The 11215-nt window shown below is 45.4% G+C and overlaps 2 protein-coding genes across 2 annotated transcripts; both read right to left on the minus strand.

Moving 5' to 3' along the window:
• Nucleotides 1-105: 105 nt before the first annotated feature.
• LOC108918401 (red-sensitive opsin-like) lies at nt 106-6361 on the minus strand. Its single transcript, XM_029247909.1, has 6 exons — nt 6262-6361; nt 5448-5744; nt 1450-1618; nt 1184-1349; nt 782-1021; nt 106-222 (listed from the first exon to the last, which is right to left on the minus strand). The coding sequence occupies exons 1-6, from the start codon at nt 6359-6361 to the stop codon at nt 124-126; spliced, it is 1071 nt and encodes a 356-aa protein (XP_029103742.1). The 3' UTR covers nt 106-123.
• A 1642-nt stretch (nt 6362-8003) lies between these two features.
• Nucleotides 8004-10425, minus strand: opn1lw1 (opsin 1 (cone pigments), long-wave-sensitive, 1). Its single transcript, XM_018725556.2, has 6 exons — nt 10311-10425; nt 9521-9817; nt 8925-9093; nt 8659-8824; nt 8257-8496; nt 8004-8102 (listed from the first exon to the last, which is right to left on the minus strand). Exons 1-6 carry the CDS (start codon nt 10414-10416, stop codon nt 8004-8006), a joined length of 1077 nt encoding a protein of 358 aa, XP_018581072.2. The 5' UTR covers nt 10417-10425.
• Between the last annotated feature and the right edge of the window lie 790 nt (nt 10426-11215).

An 11215-nucleotide genomic window follows, 5' to 3' on the forward strand; every position in this document is an offset into this window, starting at 1 on the left:
TCTGTATAGAGCTCAAGACTTGTAAATTGCGTGAGCATAAGAATTAGCACCATGCGGACGTGTTTCTTGGGGTCATTTTTCCTCTTTTCCGTGACAGTTCCCAGCTGGATTGTTAAAGCAGGTTTAAGCAGGAGCCATAGATGAGGCCTCAGTCCTGGATGGGGACACTTCAGAACCTTCTTCCATCGTCCTGCCAAACAGCTGCATGATGCAGGTGCGGAACTGGGAGGAGAAAATATCTGTTCTTTATGTTACGAGTTAATAAATAGAAAATAAGCATGAGGGTAATGGTATAAGCAAACAACAACATAAACTACACACACAGACACACACACACACACACAGTTTGAAACCACATGTCCCGAGCTGGGTTGCGGCAAGCTAGAGACTAGCCTGGCATCAGAGGGCACAGGGCTGGAGTGGGAGGGGACACACTCAGGATGGGATGCCAGTCCACCACCAGGCACCCCAAGGGGGACTCGAACCCTGGACCCGCCAGGGAACAGGACCTGGCCAAGCCTGCTGTGCCACCATGCACCCACCCTCCACCCCAACATAAACTATTTATGTAAATATTTCTGGAAATGTGATAGCAGGACAACTAGTATCCAGATGGATGGACTCAAATGCAATGACAGTGGATGCACCTTTTTCAAGCCTAAGGACACAATAAGATGAGAGAACTTTCTGGAGAGGCCATGCAAACAAATTAGAAAATCTAAAGTGAAAGAACAGGGCCATAAAGCAGGATGGTGTCGTGAAGTCGTACGTCTTGTTGTACCTGTCGGTTCATGAAGACATAAATGATGGGGTTATAGATGGTGGCGCTCTTGGCAAAGTAGGCGGGTAACGCTGCAGCCAGGGGGTGGAAGGCATATCCAGGGTTGGCTGCAGCAAAGCAGGCAAAGAATGTGTATGGTCCCCAGCAGACACAGTAAGCAACGATCATGACAACCACCATTCTGGAGACTTCCTTCTCAGCCTTTTGCGTTGATTCAGAGTCTTTCTGCTGCTGTGCAACCTGTGGGAGATGGGACAAGTTTAGGGTTCGTGCATTTTGGGCTCTAAACGCTCATTCATTTAACTGTATTCGATATAGTAGTATCTTCTATTAATTGTCATTTGATTACCAAAAATACGCTGTAAGTATTAATTTCAAGGTAATTGTGAACTGGCTACTTACAGCACGGATGGCCATCCAGACGGCAATGTAGCAAAGGATGATGATGCCAAGTGGAATAATACAGCAGGTAATCATGAGTACAATCATGTAGGACAGAACTCCTGGATCCTCGTTGCCGCTGAACACGTCAGGTCCACAGGAGGTCTTGAGACCGTGAGGCCAAAATCTGAGACAGAGATGGAGGAAATAATTGTTTTTATTTTTCTTTTCTGAAGACATGTTTTTGGTCAGTGTGCTCACAGAAAAACTTCAATGAAAATGCCAACCTGCTCCAGCCGAAGACTGGCGGTGAACACCATATGATGGACCACGTCCAAGAGGAAACTATACCAACTGACGCCCAACGGCCATTAAATCCGATGTTTCCAAAAGGTTTGCAGACAACCACCCATCTTTCCCAAGAGATGACAGTCAGGGACCACAGTGCAGTAATATCTGTTGAAGGGACAAGGGAAGGATGAAATTGAGATCATAATTAGTACAACTGAATTTAAGATAGCACAATGGAATGTACTAGGCACATTTACTTTTGAGTTTGTTCATTGTTTGTATTTGATAAAAGTTAAAGTTATGCACATGTAAAAATAATATGTATTTGCATTTTTTTCATTTAGCTGATGCTGTTCCCCAAAGCAATTTACAATTATACAGGGGAGCAATTTTAGGCTCTTCGGTGGGCTCACCACCTGCCGGAGAGACCGTAAGGGGCCGGTGCATTGTGATTTGGGTGGTGGTCGGGGCCGAGTGCCTGGCCGACCCAAACCTCGGGCGCTAGCCGACCAAGGGTGGACTCTCCACTATTCTGGCGTTGCCCAGGGTGAGAGGCGGCGGGCGGGTGTGGGCTTATTAGTAGCCCCCCAGTTTAGCCGCCATGTGCTGGAGTCAACCCCGGTGAATGAGAGGGTCATCTCCCTGCGCCTTCGGGTCAGGGAACGGTCTCTCACTGTCGTTTGTGCTTATGCGCCTAGCGGAAGTGCAGAGTACCCGGCCTTTTTGGAGTCCCTGGAGGGCGTGCTGGAAAGCGCTCCCACTGGGGACTCTGTCGTTCTACTGGGGGACTTTAATGCCCACGTGGGTAGCGACAGTGACACCTGGAGGGGCGTTTGGGAGGAACGGCCTCCCTGATCTGAACCCGAGCGGTGAGTTGTTGTTCGATTTCTGTGCTAGTCACGGTTTATCCATAACGAACACCATGTTCATGCATAAGGGTGTCCGTCAGTGCACTTGGCACCAGGACACCCTAGGTCGGAGGTCGATGATCAACTTTGTAGTCGTTTCTTCTGACCTTCGGCCATATGTCTTGGACACTCGGGTGAAGAGAGGGGCTGAGCTGTCAACTGATCACCACCTGGTGGTGAGTTGGATTCGATGGCGGGGGAAAAAGCTGGACAGACCTGGCAGGCCCAAACGCATAGTTAGGGTCTGTTGGGAACGTTTGGCAGAGGCCTCTGTCAGAGAGGTCTTCAACTCCCACCTCCGACAGAGCTTCAACCAGGTCCCGAGGGAGGTGGGGGACATCGAGTCTGAATGGACTATGTTCCGCGCCTCCATTGTCGGGGCGGCGGTTCGGAGCTGCGGCCATAAAGTCTCCGGCGCCTGTCGCGGCGGCAATCCCCGAACACGGTGGTGGACACCGGAGGTAAGGGATGCCGTCAAGCTGAAGAAGGAGTGCTATCGGGCCTGGCTGGCTCATAGGACTCCTGAAGCAGCTGACGGGTACCGACGGGCCAAACGGAGCGCGGCTCTGGCAGTCGCCACGGCAAAAACTCGGGCTTGGGAGGAGTTCGGTGAGGCCATGGAAGAGGACTTTCGGTCGGCCTCAAAGAGATTCTGGCAAACCATCCGGCGACTCAGAGGGGGGAAACGGTGTTCCACAAACACTGTTTACAGTGGAAGTGGTGCGCTGCTGACCTCAGCTGAGGATGTCCTCGGGCGGTGGAAGGAGTACTTTGAGGATCTCCTCAATCCTTCTGACACGCCTTCTGTAGAGGAAGCTGAGGCTGGGGACTTGGAGGGGGACTCGTCCATTACCCTGGCTGAAGTTGCTGAGGTAGTCAAAAAACTCCTCGGTGGCAAGGCTCCCGGGGTGGATGAGATCCGCCCCGAGTTTCTCAAGTCTCTGGATGTTGTGGGGCTGTCTTGGCTGACACGTCTCTGCAGCATCGCGTGGAGCTCGGGAACCGTGCCTCTGGACTGGCAGACCGGGGTGGTGGTCCCTCTTTTTAAGAAAGGGGACCGGAGATTGTGTTCCAACTATAGGGGGATCACACTCCTTAGCCTCCCTGGGAAAGTCTATGCCAGGGTACTTGAAAGGAGAATCCGACCGATAGTCGAACCTCGGATTCGGGAGGAGCAATGCGGTTTTCGCCCTGGCTGTGGAACACTGGACCAGCTCTATACCCTCACTAGGGTGTTGGAGGGTTCGTGGGAGTTTGCCCAACCAGTCCATATGTGTTTTGTGGACCTGGAGAAGGGATTCGACCGTGTCCCTCGTGGCATCCTGTGGGAGGTACTTCGGGATTATGGGGTTCGGGGCTCGCTGCTACGGGCTGTTTGTTCCCTGTATGACCGGAGCAGGAGCTTGGTTCGCATTGCCGGCAGTAAGTCAGACCTGTTCCCGGTGCATGTTGGATTCTGCCAGGGCTGCCCATTGTCACCGATTCTGTTCATTATCTTCATGGACAGAATTTCTAGGCACAGCCAGGGAACGGCGGGTGTCTGTTTTGGTGGCCGCGGGATCTCGTCTCTGCTTTTTGCGGACGATGTGGTCCTGTTGGCTTCATCAAATCAAGACTTGCAGCGTGCACTGGGGAGGTTTGCAGCCGAGTGCGAAGCGGCGGGGATGAGAATCAGCACCTCCAAATCCGAGGCCACGGTTCTCAGTCGGAAAAAGGTGGGTTGCCCCTTCCGGGTTAGGGGGGAGCTGCTCCCTCAAGTGGAGGAGTTTAAGCATCTCGGGGTCTTGTTCACGAGTGAGGGAAAAATGGAGCAGCAGGTTGACGGACGGATCGGTGCGGCGTCCGCAGTAATGCGGTCATTGTACCGGTCTGTTGTGGTGAAGAGGGAGCTGAGTTGTAAGGCGAAGCTCTCAATTTACCGGTCAATCTACATTCCTACCCTCACCTATGGTCATGAGCTCTGGATCATGACCGAAAGAATGAGATCGCGGATACAAGCGGCAGAAATGAGTTTCCTCCGCAGAGTGGCTGGGCGCACCCTTAGGGATGAGATGAGGAGCTCAGTCACCCGGGAGGAGCTCGGAGTAGAGCCGCTGCTCCTCCCCATCGAGAGGAGCCAGTTGAGGTGGCTCGGGCATCTGTTCCGGATGCCTCCTGGACGTCTCCCTGGTGAGGTGTTCCGGGCATGTCCCACTGGGAGGAGGCCTCGGGGCAAACCCAGGACACATTGGAGAGACTATGTCTCCTGGCTGGTCTGGGAACGCCTTGGGGTTTCCCCAGAGGAACTGGAGGAGGTGTGCAGGGAGAGGGAAGTCTGGAGGACTCTGCTCGGACTGCTGCCCCCGCGACCCAGCCCCGGATAGCGGAGGAAGATGGTATGGTATGGCAATTTTAGGGTAAATACTTTGCCCAAGGGCACTACAGCCATAGATGTGAACTGAACCTGCAACCTTTGAGTCTAAAGAGGGCAGTTCTAACCACTACACTACTAGCTGTTCACCTGTGTTCAGTGGAACAAATATCACTGTATTCAAAACACTGCTTTAAACATGTTTCAATACATTGTCTCTTACACACACACACACACACACACACACACTGTCTGAACAACTTGTCCCATACAGGGTCATGGGGAGCCAGAGCCTAACCCAGCAACACAGGGCAAACGGCTGGATAGGGAGGGGACACACCCAGGACAGGATGCCAGTCTGTTACAGGACACTCCAAGGGGGACTTGAACCCCAGACCTACCAGAGAGCAGGACCCAGTCCAAACCACTGCACTACTGCATCCTCCCCATTCCAATACATAATACAGTATCTTCAAAATGTACTTATAGACATTTATATTTATATTTGTTTGAGACACTATTACGTTACAGATTTTCATATTTACATGTATTTTTGTATAAATGTTACATTTTTGTTTAATATACAGATTTATTGAAAAGCCGCTTACAGGGTATATGTGTACTGATTTGTTTGTTTTACTGGGTTACTGTCCCACACTAATTAAGATTTAGGCATAGTGACCTGCTCAAATGCTATTGTGCCATAAGAACTTTATCCAATTCTTGTGCATCTTACCACAGCTGGAGACAGTGTAGCCTTCAAGAACGCACATTGGGTGTCCCAGGATGAAGTATCCAAAGATTTGGTTGACGACACTGATGGTGCTGGCAATGAGGGTCTCACCAAGGTCTGCCACTGCCAGATTCACCAAGATCCAGTTGAGCGGATGGCGGAGCTTCTTGAACTTGGCTGTGGCCACCAGCACCAGTCCGTTGGTGAAGGTGGAGGCGATGACCACAAAGATCATCCACATTGTGGAGAGATTGTACACCCATCGGGGAGCGATGTGGTAATTCGGACCCTCAAAAGGATCTGTTGGATAAAATGAAGGATAAAGTATTTGAAACAAAGATCTGGATCTATCAGCTGCAATTTTGGTACCCGTAATTACACGTTTCATTCAGTTTTCAATGAAATTAAAGTTTTTTTCAGGCCAACCTTAGAACTTTAATTGAAATGTAGATATGGTTATAGTTATATATCCATTATATATGTATTTACTGCATATAGATATATAATTCGGTCTTTACAATCTTTAAAGTCCCACATCTGATAGTTTTCTCTCACATTTAATTAAAAATGCAAAATGCTGGGACAAAAAAAACAACTAGCCGTAAAGTAATTCTGTTCATGTCCTCACATTTTCAAAAGAACAGTTTCGTGTTTTTAGAAAGATATATTTACAGTAATTGAAATCGTTTAGCTCTGATTTACGCGAATAAAGACATGATTAAAGAGTTCGGTTAAAGCATACTCTCCTTTTCAAATTATTGAAATTCCAAAAAAACTGAGCTGTATGTTGTACATAAAACTGTGATGCTAGTCTCACCTCTGGAGTTATTGCTGTTGGTGTAGGTAAAGGGCGACTCTCTTGTTGTGCCTTCATGTATTTTGGCAGCAAAAACAACTTCCCTCCAATTTTCAGCCATTCTTTTAATTGTTTTTCCTGCATGTGGCTTGTGTTTGACTTACTTCTCTCCTCCTTCTGAGCTGTGTTGCTTGTCCATCTAGACATTTTATAGTGAACGGAAATGATCAGGATTATTTCTGATCAAATTTAAGCCAGTACGAGAAGACGCAACTCTCGGGAGTAAAGACTTTGTGTAAATTGGTGACTCTAAATAAAAGGTGCACGCTTAAAGTGTCAACCTTAAGTCAGGGTATTGCTTTAAGGTTAATCTTCCTTGGATAAGATTGCTCTTGTGTCATGTTTCTCACCTTCAGGCGACAAGCTTATCTCCATTATGTTCAAAATAAGTGATTGCCTTGGCCTCCTCATCTCATCTGGGGATTAAGAGAAACTCAAAGAAATTGTCTTTTTACTAAAGCTCAAAATGGAAACGCATTTGTAGCTGCTCAGGACTAATATGTAATTGCAGTGTAATTGCCTTTGCTAATTTATTAGCATCCATACCATTTAAAAAAATTAAATTTGAGAGTATTTTTATATTCTGCGTAAGAGTAATAAGTTACAATGTAGAAACCCACAGAAACTGTGAACAAGATTGTTTTCAGGGGTAAGTACTTTTCACCCTGCTTATATTTATGGAAGTGTGACATGAAATTTCTTGCATAAAAATACATTTGTTAGAAATATTAAAATTAATATAGTTTACTCGATTGGCCTCTGCTTTACCCAAGCAGACATAGAACTGTACACATTTAAATAACATTTCTCTTGGAACAGCTTAGGATATGTACTATACGCAGTGGTGCTACAGCAGAGCTTGTCCTGGGCCTTGTACTTTGGCAGTGTTTAAGTTATAAATATGTGCCCTTGTAACTGTGTTAATTGCTGCTGTTTGAAGTAACACCAGAACAATATCACGATTTCCTGGATGTTGGGTCGATATATGAAAAATGCAAGTCATTTTTGTGTTTTAAATTTGCTGCACATTTTATTTTCATCAAAAAACATAAAACAATATTAGATATATAAATTTTCTAATATTTTACTTTTTTTTTTTTTTTTAAATTGCAAGATGTCATTCAGATACAAATCTACCTAAGGCAGATTCCTATAGAATGATTACAGTTATTTTTATGGTTTCCAAAGAAATAAACAAAAATAAGCTCATCACATCTTTTCACATCGTTGTGGAAACACGTTTTACAACGGTAGTGGATTATGTTCTATGCAGTTCTGCAATATGTTCACTTTCACAGGGAACTCCGTAAGGACAGCTTGGAAAAATAGATATATTAGCTGTATTTTCAAAAGTGTATCTAAATTGACAAAATTAATACATGTACCAGTAAAAACAGCCAAAGAGGATCAATAAGCATTGTATGCATGGTTTAGACCCTGCAGATTTACAAGAAAAAAAACAATGCAAATGTAAGGGTCGGTCCAAAATACTGCAGTGAATGCAAAATGGGAAGAGGGCTGCTTTTACAAATCCACATGTTAACTGCATTATGTGTTCCACAGTAATCTCAGGGAAAGCGATGTGAAGTAAAAGATGTACAGTATAAACAAACAGTTCCTTTTCTGCTTTTCTTCCATCTCTTCAGCTCGGATCGACAGAGCTGTCCAGGTTAGGTTCCAAGTTGAACGAAAAACAGGTGCGTTTATGCAGGAGCCACAGATGAAACTTCTGTTTTGGATGTGGACACCTCTGACCCATCGTCCACTTTCTTGCCAAACATCTGCATGATGCAGACACGGAACTGGGGGGAAAGCAAAATCAAACAGATTTAGAAAAAGAAAAAAGAAGCACACTCATAACTGAAAAGATGGCATATGCATAAATACGCATAGACTCAGTACCGTCACAGTTTACCCAGTGAGACCGACTGCTAATACCTTGGAAGCTATACTCACCTGTCGGTTCATGAAGACATAAATGATGGGGTTATAGATGGTGGCGCTCTTGGCAAAGTAGGCGGGTAACGCTGCAGCCAGGGGGTGGAAGGCGTATCCAGGGTTGGCTGCGGCAAAGCAGGCAAAGAATGTGTATGGTCCCCAGCAGACACAGTAAGCAACGATCATGACAACCACCATTCTGGAGACTTCCTTCTCAGCCTTTTGCGTTGATTCAGAGTCTTTCTGCTGCTGTGCAACCTGTGGGAGATGGGACAAGTTTAGGGTTCGTGCATTTTGGGCTCTAAGCGCTCATTCATTTAACTGTATTCAGTATAGTAGTATCTTCTATTAATTGTCATTTAATTACCAAAAATACACTGTAAGTATTAATTTCAAGGTAATTGCGAACTGGCTACTTACAGCACGGATGGCCATCCAGACAGCAATGTAGCAAAGGATGATGATGCCAAGTGGAATAATACAGCAGGTAATCATGAGTACAATCATGTAGGACAAAACTCCTGGATCATCGCTGCCGCTGAACACGTCAGGTCCACAGGAGGTCTTGAGACCGTGAGGCCAAAATCTGAGACAGAGATGGAGGAAATAATTGTTTTTATTTTTCTTTTCTGAAGACATGTTTTTGGTCAGTGTGCTCACAGAAAAACTTCAATGAAAATGCCAACCTGCTCCAGCCAAAGATGGGAGGTGCACACCAGCCCAAGGACCATATCCAGGAGAATAGAATGCCGCCAGTTGCCCATTTGGCATCAAACTTGACATTTCCAAAAGGTTTGCACACAACCACCCATCTTTCCCAAGAGATGACAGTCAGGGACCACAGTGCTGCAATACCTGTTCAGTTTATGTGAAGTGGAAACATAAATCATGAGACTGAATGTGAGACAGCTCAGTGTAACGTTTTCATGTGTTATTTACATTTATCCATTGTATTGTTATGTATTGTTCTGTTTCATTATGTCTAACCAGTCAAGTATTTTCAAATGTTTAAAAATTCGCTTTCTTTAGATTTCTAAATAAAATGTATTTGTCACTTACAAGTGAATTTATCAGTTGAAAAGAAAACACAGAAATGTCTCCTAATTCAAATATATTTTTATATGTATTACATTAATATTTCTGATATTTATTCCTTTTCTGGCCTATTTCCAGAATCAGAAGAGCTTTAGGCATTTTGATCACTATTCTGTGCAATATCTAAACAAAAATTTGGTAGTGTTTGTGTGCTGTAAGCATTTTATCCAATACTTGTGCATCTTACCACAGCTGGAGACAGTGAAGCCTTCAAGAACACACATTGGGTGTCCCAGGATGAAGTATCCAAAGAATTGGTTGGTGACACTGATGGTGCTGGCAATGAGGGTCTCACCAAGGTCTGCCACTGCCAGATTCACCAAGATCCAGTTGAGCGGATGGCGGAGCTTCTTGAACTTGGCTGTGGCCACCAGCACCAGTCCGTTGGTGAAGGTGGAGGCGATGACCACAAAGATCATCCACATTGTGGAGAGATTGTACACCCATCGGGGAGCGATGTGGTAATTCGGACCCTCAAAAGGATCTGTTGGATAAAATGAAGATGCACTTATAGTGTTTTTAATTTAGAAGAAATATATTTAGTAGGTAAGGGGTGCGGTGGCGCAGTGGGTTGGACCAGGTCCTGCTCTCCGGTGTGTCTGGGGGTTCGAGCACCGCTTGGGGTGCCTTGCGGCAGACTGGCGTCCTGTCCTGGATGTGTCCCCTCCCCCTCCGGCCTTACGCCCTGTGTTGCCAGGTAGGCTCCGGTTCCCCACGTTCCCGTATGGGACAAGCGGTTTGGAAAGTGTGTGTGTATATTTAGTAGGTATGAAAAGCGAGTTGTATTTATATTTACTAAATTCAAGTCAAAGTACAAAAGCTACAGTGCTCTACAGAGTACTATATAGCCATCCAATTTGTGTTGTATTTCAGTGTAAATCTATTAACCATTATTAAAATACAGTAAGTAATCATTGTATTTCAATATTATGGTTCCACAGAGATGTCTATACAGTAGTGAAAGGAATCCTTTTTACCTCTGGTGTTGTTGCTGTTGGTATACGTGAAAGCCGATTCCCTTGTTGTCTCTTCATCGTTTCGCCGTCTGGCTGCAAACACTGCATTTCCCCACTCTTGGGCCATTTCAGTATGGCTCTCAGTGAGTCTGACAAAACCAACTGGGTTCTATGAACACACTGAAGATGTCCTCCTGAGGCTGGCTACTCTTACCCTCTCTGCTTCTTCTGCAGATGGTACAGCCAACATCCCTCAGATGTCTGTCTTTTCTCTTTTATACCTGGGTTGAAGTTACATTGGATTAGCATTGGCGCCTACCTAATACGTTTAGGGGTTGAAGGGGACAAAAAGAGATTCTTTGAAAGTTAATCCACCTATTTCCTGGCATTACTTGGCGTAGGTGTCTTTCACCTTAAGTTGATGCTGTTAACATCATTCTAGTACCTTAGGGTCCCGTTAGCTGCTTACAATTACAGGTTTTAGAGATTTAGGTTTCTAATGATTGAGATACAGCCAAAAGATCACTTATTCTGAAATTTCAGGTCATGGCATCTTAGCATATGTCTTCTGCTGAAGTCAATGTAGGCAGTGCTGCTAAGGCCTGCTAACCATGGTGTATCCAGAAAATCTCGGGAGCATCTAAAAACTATTTTACTTGAATGTGTGTGTGTGTGTAACCACTGATCTGACCAAGTTGTAATAAAATAAAACATTTTCTTGAATGCTCAGATTTCATTTTGGGCTTTTTACGCTTGATTTTGAATGAACACATTAACAAATGGATGAAAGTTTGCTAATGCCTGCGGGAAATTCTTTGCTGCACTTTGCCTGAAGTGACGTAAAATGTACGTGCAAACATACAACATACATACACACATACAACATACCAACGTACCGACAATTCCCATTGACAAAACATAGAAGT

This window comes from Scleropages formosus, chromosome 22 (genome assembly GCF_900964775.1).
Source record: "Scleropages formosus chromosome 22, fSclFor1.1, whole genome shotgun sequence".
NCBI lineage: Eukaryota > Metazoa > Chordata > Actinopteri > Osteoglossiformes > Osteoglossidae > Scleropages > Scleropages formosus.